Below are 13,573 nucleotides of genomic sequence, written 5' to 3'. Positions count from 1 at the left end.
ATGCAGTTTTGGCTAAAATGACAGATGGAAGACTATAATTTGACAACTGATTTAGAAAAGACATCTAGTCACATTACAATGGTGCATGTAACAACAAATATGATCCTGACCAGCATATATTTATGCCTAAAATGTAATTGTGCAAGAGATATAATGTAATAATGTTCTTTTAGTTTGAAGCAAAACAGCAAATATAATAAGAGGTTAAAATAAACCTGAACACTACAGAATCTAAAAGTGAGCACTTCAACCCATTCAACCCAAATACCACAGAAGGACATTAACCGACATTACCTCGTATGACCAGACGCACTGTGTCCCTCCAAAACGCCTGACGCAGCGTCCTATCTCCACGTCTTCATGAGTAGTGTACATCTCTCTAAGACAGGACCCGATATGTGGCACCATCCTGCGGAGAACTTCTCGGCTGAAGATCATCCCTGGTCCACCCATACAGAAGTTCTCTCCAGGCTCCAGGGCCAGTTTACCCAGCTCCTCTGTGGTACCAAGCCCCGTCTGACCCAGATACAGCGGTTTACTGCTGTTGAGAGAGCGAAGAAACAATTCCAACTTCTCCCCTACAGGAAGCATTAGAGAAAACCATAAGATTAAGAGAAACAGAACATCAAACAAATATTTGCCATTTATATCAATTCTGCATGGTGAGTAATTGATGACTAATGTGCTTGTACATACTAATATTCATATTTAATAATGTACTTTTTAATGTAACATTTTTCATAAAATGAAATATACAATATAGGTAGTGCATTAGGTTACCTTTACCTCACCTGCTCCATGTAAAATTATTTGCTACTGATACTGATCATGTATTTTTGCATGAAATGCATTCTTCATATCTACTTCTATCTTCATACGTACTATTCATATCTTTGTGTAAAACCATTTTGATGAGGGGGAAAAAGGACTGACTGTAACAAATTTGTTGACTGACCAATATATTTGTATTATTATGTAGTTATTTGTATTTACCCTCCAATTCTGCCCTAGTGAAAAAAATACTAAAACATATTTCAAATATATTTTGTGTTAACTACACTACTAATACATTTACAGATTTATGTGCTTAATAAAAATAGCCTGCAATTGTACTTTTTTGTACACACTAAACTGCTACACTTAAAGTCTGCTAAATTGGAACAGCTAAGCTTGTGCTTAATGCACTTTAATAGTGCTAAGGTAGTGCTAAATTCCAAATATATAACTATATTTGATTGTGCTAAAGTGGAACTATTGCAAGTATACTTCAGGTGCACTTGCATTTAAAGACTGATATTATACAGAGATCATACAATCCTTATTAATAGTGATATTAAAACACAATATTAAGAAATGTGCATTGTGCAATGAAGAAATTACTCCAAATAAAATTATGTCAATAAATATGATAATAGATTTGAAGTATACTTAGTAGTATTTTGAATAAATTATGGCATAGGTTTTTATTTTTTTTACCAGAGTCATTACACTAGTATATTAAAAAAATAGTTTTTTAAATGAAGTGTTTAGAGTCATAAAGTTTGCTGTTAAACTCAAATGAGAATCACCAAAAAACGAATGTAAAATGTCTGGATGCATTACAGTAATAAGTATTGGGGGAAGCTGAACTGTCAAGAAAATAACATGCACAATGCAAATGCAAATTCACAAAGCAAAAAAATTAAAAGGTCCTACAACAGGTTTCCAAAACTTTGTACTTTCTCTAATTTCCCAGGAAAAGGCAGTTTAAGTTATTGCCCATATTTCAAAGGCTGTTGGTCATAGAAATATTTTTCAAGCTCTACTACTCATCAAAATGTTTCAACAAGGTCCCCTTTTTAATCATATCCCTATTATTCACCTCTAATGTAGACATCGTCATCAGCCCTCATAAACCACTCGTATTTATCCAAATAATGGTCGTGCATGTACTTCAGCATCATGAAAGATTTCTTCTGTGGAGGGTATGAATCATCCACTCCTGACAGCGGGATGACAGGCATTGGAATTGGCAGGGGCACCTTCTCAGAGCCCTCACTGGAGAAGAACTCCACACGCCCAGGGATGTTGGGGGTCCATGTCCTGTAGGCAGCCACAGCCCTGGAGGCCAGATACTTCTGAGCTGTCATGACCCCCACATACAAGAAGCTAGCTGGAGGTACAGGAGCCGCTCCATCACTACTGTTCCCTGTCCTATACAGCTCCTCTTCACCTTCATCACTGCCTTCCTGGCTGGAGAAGAGTGGCTGCAGATGCTTGTGTCTGCCAATGGTAGATGAGGTACTGTGGGCGGTGTCTGAAACTTTAGCCTGAGCCCTGCCGCTACTGTAATATGTGCACACTGAAGACCTTCTGTTCGTCACACTGATCTCCACAACTCGGGGCACAACCAGCCACGATGCGGCTGTGAAACCAAGAAAAACCCCCACGATGACACTCACCAATGGTCTTCTGGACCTGAGCGCCATCGCGCAGTCAGTAAAGCAGATCACTCATACACAACAATTCATCAAACAGACATGTGCATGCTGGAGTCAAATGACTAACGACTGTGATTATCTAACATCTACAAAGTGCGTTCGCGTACACGTAGCGCGACCCGAAGATGAGTGTTGTCCCGTTATACGTGATAAACATATTTCAGATGTATCGATCAGAATATGCATCGGTTAAACTCATCCAAATGATGATATTGAAGCTCGCTGGTCACTTCTGTCTTGCTCGATAAAGACAGCTTTTTCGGTAGCTGCCAAGGGCGCCTACAATCCACATTACTGAAGTGAAAACGCGTCACGCTGAAGCGTCTATAAAGTTGACGCTCCCTTTTCCATGCAATGAAGGCTCGCGCTGTGCCGTCCTCCACTGAAGACAATGTTTCCTCACCTCACTACAAAGATATACTCCATTCACATAACCCTTCTCCTTATTATTCAGTCGCTTTAGTCTCCACAGACTCGCCATTTTCCTCACAATTTGACGAGAGGAAACGGAACTTTTCCCCCTTGTCTTTCAAGCATTCTAGTTTCTCTGGGTTTAAGCCTCTGGGCGCACTGATGTAACGGGACAAACGCTCCAGTCACGGGGCGGAGCGAAGCAGCTGCGCTTTCTCTTTTCATACTGACGTTAGCTGGGAAATCCAAACAAGGCAGGAATTTTACTGCTCTGGGCTTCATCGGTGTACTGACCCTGGATATTTAACATAAACATGGGCTACATACATGTTTGAGTCAACGGACAACTGGCCAATAGCCAGGAAAACAGTGACAAATTAAAGCATTGTGAGTGATGTTTTTAAAAATATGAACAAAATCTGTTCTTTGACATATCACCAATAAATCACACATGACTGAGTCACAGCATTGCACCTAATGACTCAGAACATTTGGGCAATGGCAATTCCCAGCCCTGCTGAAAAGAGAAACATTGAAAGATTAAAACCATTAAAAAAGAGAAAGTCTTTCAGTAGTGTTTTGGGACATAAGGCCTATTCCATTAGGATTTATGGTTTTAACAAGGATTTAATGGTTTTTCTTTTTCCTTAAAAATATGTTATTACTAATTATTTCTGTATGTGTGAGTAGCCTATATATACATGTTTTACTAATCAATACAGCATCCACTGAATCAGAGACTAGACACAATTACTACTGATTGTCTTCTCTGGGCTTTTGAGTTGCAATAAATGTTCAAGGAACACACAATTACAACATCCAGAGAAAAAAAAAAACTAACACAGAAATCAAGAGCCCAACTAAAGCAGACACTGATCTCTAACATGGTTACTTCAAATTAAACAACATCTAAACCATAGTTAATTCTCAATAAGATCTTCTGTAGATGTCTGACAGAAATAAAGTCAGTCTGGTTATTAATAAGTGGAGCTGGGGATGCTGTTTGTGGGGTTATTTAATCAGATCTTGAGAGATTTAATGAATTTTTATTTCAGTTGATTTTATCTAAGGCTGTGACTACAGTTAGTTGTTGTTCTTGTGTTTCTTTTTCTTCAGTGATTCTGCTTGTTCATCACTAATGCAGAATTATCACTCAATTAATCACTTAATTGCAATGTATATCTTATTTTAGTGAACTCAACTGAAATAAGTTCAGAGCACTCATAACTTTTAGTTTTAAAACTTGGTTTAAGGCAATCGGTTTACTCAAACGCAGAGGTGGGTATAGTAACGAGTTACATTAACTTCATTACATTTACTTGAGTAGTACATTTTTTGGGTAACTAATACTTTTAGAGTATATTTAAAAATGGGTACTTTTACTCTCACTCAAGTAGCCTACATTTTTAGTGAAAAAACGGTACTTTTACTTCGTTACTGTAGGCGACGCTCATCTCGTTACTTTATCTTAATGCAATACAAGTTAAAAATGCTTCAGTTTATTCCAAACGCGCCGTCTACTTTTCTCTGGGCAATGAACGATGCCCATTCGCGAATGATTCATTCTTTTGAGTCAATTCTGTTCGAAGACTTGATCAAACCAGTTGGCAAACCAGTGAATCGGTTCGCGAATCAGTTTGAATGATTCGTTCAGTTCACTGCGGCACGCGCTGAGTTGTCTGAAGCGGTTCTCACTCAGAGTTGTAACAGAAAGTTTAAGAACATCAAGAGCGTTGAAGACATGGCTTTGGATCTACAGTCAATTGAAAGCAAATCTGACTGCAAAGGCTTTGGGTTGCTAGCTATGAAGATCTTTATTAGATGAACACCGCGTGTTCTGTCGGTTCCACAGGTATAGATTCGATTACAGTAGATGATACCACTATGACATTACCAGTTTCTTGTTCGTACCTTACACATTAAATACTATTTGTTTACATTTTGCAGAATAGACGGAAGAAGATCCGTCAATGTGCATTTGATTCGTTATGCTCAGATGTTCTGTAGCGGTCATGTGAGGAGTTTTCACTCTTCTCTGTGTCAGAGGTTATGTACATACATTTATAATACATAATTAAACTTTAAAATATAATAAAATTTAATTCAGTGATGCAAATCAGAATTTTTATCAGCTGTTACTCCAGTTTTCAGAGTCATATGATCCTTCAGAAATCATTCAAATATACTGATTTATTACCAGTGTTGTTGAAAAAACAGAATATGCTGGTTAGGTATGTTTTGAAGCTGGGATGCTGGTTTATGCTTGTCCTTTGCTGGTTTAAGCTGGTCCTTAGCTGGCTATGTGGTGGCCGGCCAGCATAAACCAGCTTAAACCAGCATCCCATGCATACCTAACCAGCATATGCTGTTTTTTTCAACAGGAAACAGTTTTGCTGCTTAATTATTTTTTGGAACCTGGATTATTTTATGAATAGAATACTAAAAAAGAACTGCATTGATAATAAATCAGGCTGATAAAAATTCTGATCTGCATCACTGAAATAAATGACATTAAAAAAAACATTAAAAGTATTTTGAACGTCAGTGTGTGTGTGTGTGTGTGTATATATATATGTATGTATATATACATTTTATCTAAATACAGTGGTGAGAAAAAGTGTTGGCCCCCTTCCTGATTTTTTTTTTTTTGCTTGTGTGTCACACTTTAATGTTTCAGATCATCAAACAAATTTAAATATTAATCAAAGATAACAAGTAAACACAACATGCAGTTTTTGAATGAGGTTTTTTATTATGAAGGGAAAACAAAATCCAAACCCACATGGCCCTGTGTGAAAAAGTGCTTGCCCCCTAAACCTAATAACTGGTTGGGCCACCCTTTGCAGCAACAACTGCAATCAAGCGTTTGTGATAACTTGCAATGAGTCTGTTACAGCGCTGTAGAGGAATTTTGGCCCACTCATCTTGGCAGAATTGTTGTAATTTAGCCACATTGGAGGGTTTTCAAGCATGAACCGCCTTTTTAAGGTCATGCCACAGCATCTCAATAGGATTCAGGTCAGGACTTTGACTAGGCCACTCCAAAGTCTTCATTTTGTTTTTCTTCAGCCATTCAGAGGTGGATTTGCCGGTGTGTCCTGCTGCAGAACCCAAGTTCGCAGCAGGACAATGTCCTGGCCAGACATTGTCCTTCAGGGTTTTTTGGTAGACAGCTGAATTCATGGGTCCATTTATCACAGCAAGTCTTCCAGGTCCTGAAGCAGCAAAACAGCCCCAGACCATCACACTACCACCACCATATTTTACTGTTGGTATGATGTTCTTTTTCTGAAATGCTGTGTTACTTTTACGCCAGATGTAATGGGGCACACACCTTCCAAAAAGTTAAACGTTTGTCTCGTCAGTCCACAGAGTATTTTCCCAAAAGTCTTGGGGATCAAGATGTTTTCTGGCAAAACTGAGACGAGCCTTTATGTTCTTTTTGCTCAGCAGCGGTTTACATTTACATTCACATTTAGTCATTTGGCAGACGCTTTTATCCAAAGCGACTTACAATTGGGGAATACAAAAAGCGATTAATCTTGAAGAGGCAATCAGACAGAGGAAGTGCTCTTAACACCAAGTCTCAGTCATTGTTCAAATAAGTACAAGCTAGTAAGCGGAGAGAAAGATAGAGGGAAAGGTTTTTTTTTTGAGTTTAGGATGAAGTCAAGTACTGCCGAAAGAGATGAGTTTTCAGTTGTTGCTTGAATATTGCCAGGGATCCGGCGTTCCGGATAGGGGTGGGAAGATTATTCCACCAGCCAGGAATGGTGAACGAGAATGTTCTGGAAAGTGATTTTGAGCCTCTCTGTGATGGTACCACAAGGCGTCGCTCACTAGCAGATCTCAAACTTCTGGAGGGGATGTAGGTTCGTAATAGTGAGTGGAAGTAGGAGGGTGCTGAGCCTGTGGTGGTTCTGTACGCAAGCATCAGTGTCTTGAACTGGATGCGAGCTGCCACTGGTAGCCAGTGCAAGGAGATTAAGAGAGGTGTAACATGCGCTCTTTTGGGCTCGTTGAAGATCAGTCGTGCCGCTGCATTCTGAATCATTTGTAGAGGTTTGATTGTGTTTGATGGCAGACCAGCCAGAAGAGCATTGCAGTAGTCCAGTCTAGAAACAACAAGGGCCTGGTCAAGAAGTTGCGCAGCATGCTCTGTCAGAAAGGGCCTGATATTTCTGATGTTGTGTAGTGCAAACCTGCAGGATCGAGCAGTCTTTGCAATGTGCTCTTTGAAGGTCAGCTGGTCATCAAAGATTACACCAAGATTTCTGACCGAAGTTGATGGGGTAATCATTGATGAGCCTAACTGAATCGTGAAGTCATGCTGTAGAGTCGGAGTGGCAGGGAAGACCAGAAGTTCCGTCTTTGCCAGGTTGAGCTGTAGGTGATGTTCTTTCATCCATGCCGAGATGTCCGCCAGGCAGCCTGAGATCCGTGCAGCTACCGTTGGGTCATCTGGTTGAAAAGAGAGATAGAGCTGTGTTTCATCGACATAGCAGTGATAGGAAAAGCCATGTGCATGTATGATGGGACCCGGCGATGTAGTGTATGTGGAGAAGAGGAGGGGTCCAAGAACCGATCCCTGAGGAACTCCAGTGACCAGTTGATGTGGTTTGGATACCTCCCCTCCCCAGGTCACCCTGAAGGATCTACCGGTGAGATAGGATTCAAACCAGCGAAGTGGAATCCCAGTGATGCCCAGTGATGAGAGTGTGGACAGGAGAATCTGATGATTGACAGTGTCAAAAGCAGCAGAAAGATCCAGCTGAATGAGGACTGACGATTTGGAATCAGCCTTTGCAGTTCGCAGGGCTTCAGTGACTGAGAGTAGCGCAGTCTCTGTTGAATGGCCACTCCTGAAACCTGACTGTTTAGCATCCAGTTTGTTGTACTGTGAAAGAAACCGCGAGAGCTGGTTGAAGACAACTCCTTCGAGTGTTTTCCCTATGAATGGAAGGAGAGAGACAGGTCTGTAGTTATCTAAAAGAGAAGCGTTTAATGTAGGTTTTTTGATCAGTGGGGTTACCTGAGCCTGCTTGAATGCTGTGGGGAAGATGCCTGTAAGGAGAGATGTGTTGATAATGTGTGTGAGTGCCAGTAAGAGTGTGGGAGAGATTGTTTGGAGAAGGTGTGAGAGGACATGTTGTAGGATGGCTGAAGAGGAGAAGTTTGGATACTTCTGCCTCGGTGAGGGGACAGAAGGAGAAGATGGGAGTTAGAGCAGTGGATGTGGTTGATTGGAGGTCCTGTGGAGTTGAGAACTGGTTACTGATTGTTCTAGTTTTGTCTGTGAAAAAAAGAGGCAAAGTCATCAGCGGTTATCAAAGTGGTGGGAGGTGGAGGAGGGGGACAGAGGAGAGAATTAAATGTTCTGAAGAGATTACGCATGTCTGGAGCGCTGGTGATCTTGTTGTGGAAATGTGAGGATTTGGCAGAGGACTTCAGTAGAGAAAGATGAAAGCAAAGACTGATACCTACTCAGGTCCGACGGATCGTTTGATTTGCACCATTTTCTCTCTGCCGCTCTGAGTTTGGTCCGATTCTCACAAAGAACATCGGATAACCAGGGGTTAGAAGGAGCAGCCCGTGCTGGCCTGGAGGAGAGAGGACAGATGTCGTCTAGACAAGAGGTTAATGTAGAGCATAAAGTGTCAGTGGCTGCATTTACATCCAGAGAAGAGAAATGGGTAGGCGAGGGAAGAGAGGAGGATACTACAGAGGAAAGAAGGGAGGGGGAAAGGGAGCGTAGGTTGCGTCTGAAAGTAACCGGTAAGGGAGATGGTGGCACCTGGGTAGCAAAATGTAAAGTAAATGTAATGAAGAAATGGTCAGAGATATGTAGTGGTTGTACCAGAATGTTATCTGTAGAACAATTGCGTGTGTAAATTAAGTCGAGTTGGTTACCTGATTTGTGTGTGCTAGTAGTGGTGAGGCGTTTGAGATCAAATGAAGCTAGGAGTAACTGGAAGTCTGTAGCATAAGGCCTGTCTAGGTGAATGTTGAAATCGCCGAAGACTAAGAGTGGAGTGCCATCCTCCATGAAAGAGGACAGCAGTCCGTCCAGCTCATCTAGGAAGGTTGGTGGTATTTGGCCCGGTGGACGATAGATTACCACAATCTGGAGTCTTATAGGAGCTGTCACAGTAACGGCATGCGATTCAAATGAGTTGAGATTGCCTAGGGGAGAGTGGGTAGAGTATTTCCAATTGTTAGAAATGAGCAAACCAGTGCCCCGACCCCGGCCAACTTGCCTAGGGGTGTAAGAGAAAGAGAACTTGTGAGAGAGAGCAGCTGGGGTTGCCGTGTCTTCTGGACGAATCCAGGTCTCAGTCAAGCCCAGGATGCTGAGTGTGGAATGTAAGGAAAATGCAGAAATTAAGTCGACTTTGTTGACAGCTGACTGGCAATTCCAAAGACCTACAGAGAAAGAAAGAGGTGCAGTGGAAGATGTAGAGATAGTGCGCAGGTTAGCAGGGTTACGTAACCTTCTGCGTGTATTTTTAGAGCGAGGTAGAGAGAGAACCGGAATGGTTTGGAAACACATGATAGAGGATAGGAAAGCGTGAGGGAAGATAAAACGATACTTAAGTGTGTGCTCGGTGTCGTTGCTCGGTCAAAGTCGCGCAGGAGAAAGTCGTCTGTCTTTACACTCGTTGGTCTTCACACAAGGAGGCTAAACGCTTGGCATCAAATAAATACAGTCTAAGAAACTAGAGTGAAAACAGCTGTTGCCGGCTTCTGATCAGCCCATCCAATAAGGTAGGACTGCTAATAGCTCAAGACGAAACTAACACTGCACAAACACACAGGCTCGTTCTCAGCTGAGGCGCAAATTATTCTAATTACCAGTAAGTGCAATCAAACAGAAACAACAACGAAAATGTAGAGTAGAAATAGGTAGGAAACAAACTATTCCTTCCTAGTAGCAAGTCAATTATTTAAACAACAGAACTGCGACCAAGTTATTCAAAACACTTACGCGAGCTGTAGTCCGTCTCTTCTGGTGACTAATCGGCTTTCCCAACCTTAGAGCAGCGACAAGCAGTTTAAATACTTTCACAGTCGCTGTTGCCGGCTTCTGATCAGCCCAGCCAATAAGGTAGGACTGCTAATAGCTCAAGACGAAACTAACACTTTGCACAATCACACAGGCTCGTTCTCAGCTGAGGCGCAAATTATTCTAATTACCAGTAAGTGCAATCAAACAGAAACAACAACGAAAATGTAGAGTAGAAATAGGTAGGAAACAAACTATTCCTTCCTAGTAGCAAGTCAATTATTTAAACAACAGAACTGCGACCAAGTTATTCAAAACACTTATGCGAGCTGTCGTCTGTCTCTTCTGGTGATTAATCGGCTTTCCCCGATTAGTTTTTCGAATCGGTTTTCGTCTTGGAACTCTGCCATGCAGGCCATTTTTGCCCAGTCTCTTTCTTATGGTGGGGTCATGAACACTGACCTTAACTGAGGCAAGTGAGGCCTGCAGTTCTTTAGATGTTGTTGTGGGGTCTTTTGTGATCTCTTGGATGAGTCGTCGCTGCGCTCTTGGGGTAATTTTGGTCGGCCGGCCACTCCTGGGAAGGTTCACCACTGTTCCATGTTTTCGCCATTTGTGGATAATGGCTCTCACTGTGGTTCGCTGGAGTCCCAAAGCTTTAGAAATGGCTTTATAACCTTTTCCAGACTGATAGATCTCAATTACTTTCTCATTTGTTCCTGAATTTCTTTGGATCTCAACATGATGTGTAGCTTTTGAGGATCTTTTGGTCTACTTCACTTTGTCAGGCAGGTCCTATTTAAGTGATTTCTTGATTGTGAACAGGTATGATATGATCCAAAGTAACTAACTACTTGAGGAGTTTTTTTATTCTATACTTTTTTACTCTTACTCAAGTAACTATTCAGACTATTACTTTTACTTTTACTTGAGTAAATATTTCTTCAAGTACTTTTACTTTTACTTGAGTACAGTTTTTGGGTACTCTACCCACCTCTGCTCAAACGGCTGTTTGAGCATTAGTGATGAACACCTGCTGTTAACAAACAGAATCACTGAAGAAAAGAGAAACACCATCGCCTTAGATTAAATCAACTGAAATAAAATGCATTAAATCTCTCAAAATCTGATTAAACAACCCCACAAACCACATCACCGGCTCCACTTATTAATAACCAGACTGAGACATCTACAGAAGATCTTATTGATAATTAACTAAGGTTTAGATGTTGATTTATTTTAATTTGAAGTAACCATGTTAGAGATCAGTGTCTGCTTTAGTTGGGCTCTTGACCCTTGACATTTATGTTTTTTTTTTCTTTCGCTGTTGTAACCATGTGTTCTTTGAACATATTTGTTATGATTTAGAAGCCCAGAGAAAATGATCAGTAGTTGTTATATATTTATAATGACAATCATCTGTTAGTGAACTGATCTCAATGAGCGTGGACATAGACTCATTATGTGTCTTGTCTCTGATCAAATAGATGTTGTATTGATCACAGTGAAAGTGATTCTAAGAGCCAGTGGTTCTGTGACAGTCAGTTAATATAAACGGCTTTCCAAACAGTTTGTCCACAAAAAGTTTTAATCTATGGTAACCAGTTTTGTGCAAGTTACTTCCGAAATGTAATACATTACAGATTACTTGTTACTGTTATTTAAAAGTAATTCCTTACCTTACAATATTACTGTGTCAGAATTGTAATGCGTTACATGACTCCTGTATTACTTTTGAGTTACTTTCACCAAAATATCAAGTAGAACTTAACATTCTAAAATGACAAAATGTACTAGAGCCCTGCCCTAATGGCAAAGTGTTTATATTTCCTTCCGGCTTTTTATTAAGTTCATTTAGAAAAAACGTTTGGAGCATTTTTTGTTCATTAAATAAGTTTTTTCTTTCTTAAAGTAACGACCAAGCGGCCAGCGGCAGACCGGCAGGCTGATCATAGCTTATGTTTGATCAATTTAGCCTTCTCAAATCATCATGACTTGCCTAAAATAAAATCTATAGATATACTAAAACAGTTGACGCATATAACAATGTTTGAACGTTAAACCTAGATAAATGTGCACTGCATCAGTAGTTTGTGCGGAGAGTGGAAGCTAAAGCACAGGACATGGAGGCACCAGTGAAATCAATTACATTTTTTTTTCAATGGAAACAACTTACGCCATAATTTTTGCTCATAAAGGTAAGAGTAATACATCATTCGTAACTGTAAAGGGTCTACTTTTATTTGTGTGCACTCACAATGTCAACAAAATGTCGTGCTTTTATCTTGAACAGGAGCGCTTCACAAAAATGAACCGGAAGTCAGCGAATACATGCCTCACAGACATGATAAATATATCTATAGAAAGCTTTAAATTACTACTTAATGAAATAAATGAAAACAAAAACAAAAACTAATACAATCGTTATCCGTGAAGATGCACTTATCTCTTAAGGTGCGTCTAACGAGGAGATGGCGAATCCTTACTATTTCCCCCGGACACATTCATGGTAATTACTTTTGCTTTATTGCGTGTATTGGAACGCAGAGCTCTGCTGCTGCGGGACACTAAACACCGTCGAGTCGCTCTTGACAGTCGCGGCAGCACGGACTAGTGTTGTTTCCACCAGCGCGGCTAATTTTTTTTCATCAATAATTGATGGACGTCTAAAATATAAAGAAAAGGAGAAGCCTAAAACAGGCCAGAGGACCAGCCCGCGTCTGAAACCCAGACCTACAAACATAAAAAAGTCAGAGCCCAACTTTAAACTATACAATAAAAAAAATTAACTAGGGTCTATAAATGCATTGTAGCACAAGCGTTATCGTACATAGCGTATAAAATATTACTGAAAACTGATTAGTAATACATTACATTTGTAATGCGTTACTTCCAACACTGATGGTAACAATTAGACTCACACAGACATCAAGAATCAGCTCGTGAACCTCAACAATGGTGACCATAAAAAAATGGTTAAAAGAAATCATGCAGCAATGCAGTTTTTAATGGTCACCATTATTGAGGTTCATAAGCTCATTCTTGATGTCTGTGTGAGACTAAGTGCTCTTGCTGATTAAAACTTTTTTCTGGTCAAACTGTTTGGATAGTTCTTTATATTGTCTGACTGTCACAGAGCCACTGGCTTTCAAAATCACTTTCACTGTAATCAATACGGCTTCCATTTAACCAGAGATAAAACACAATGAGTCTCTGTTCACTATAAATGAGATCAGTTCAATAACAGGTGATTGTCATTATAAATACGTAATCAACTACTGCTCATTTTCTCTGGGCTTTTCAGTTGTAACAAATATGTTCGAGAAACACATGGTTACAACAGCCAAAGAAAAAACCCTACAAATGTCAAGGGTCAAGAGCCCAACTAAAGCAGACACTGATCTCTAACATGGTTACTTCAAATGAAACAAATCTACATCTAAACCTTAGTTAAAGCTCAATAAGATCTTCTGTAGATGTCTGACAGAAATAAAGTCAGTCTGGTTATTAATAAGTGGAGCTGGTGATGGTTGTTTAGATCTTGATTTAATGTTTATTTTCAGTTGATTTCTCTTGTGTTTCTCTTTTCTTCAGTGATTCTGTTTGTTAACAGCAGGTGTCCATCACTAATGCTCAATCAGCACTTAATTAATCACTTAATTACTTAGTGAACAACTGA

At 40.1% G+C, this 13,573-nt stretch overlaps 1 protein-coding gene across 1 annotated transcript in view; it reads right to left on the bottom strand.

Annotated features, from left to right (window-relative positions):
* LOC306865715 (chondroitin sulfate synthase 3-like) overlaps positions 1-3,085 on the bottom strand; it is a 60,990-nt gene extending 57,905 nt beyond the window's left edge. Inside the window, exons 1-2 of the mRNA XM_079410473.1 lie at positions 1,862-3,085; positions 295-578 (exon numbers count right to left, since the gene is read on the bottom strand). Of these exons, the coding sequence (XP_079266599.1) occupies positions 295-578; positions 1,862-2,468 (891 nt within the window). The 5' untranslated portion in view covers positions 2,469-3,085. The remainder of the gene's footprint in view (positions 1-294; positions 579-1,861) is intronic.
* Positions 3,086-13,573: the final 10,488 nt, after the last annotated feature.

This window comes from Barbus barbus (genome assembly GCF_936440315.1).
Source record: "Barbus barbus genome assembly, chromosome: 47".
NCBI lineage: Eukaryota > Metazoa > Chordata > Actinopteri > Cypriniformes > Cyprinidae > Barbus > Barbus barbus.
Note: the sequence above shows the minus strand (reverse complement) of the source record. Positions and strands in the feature narration are given on the sequence as shown.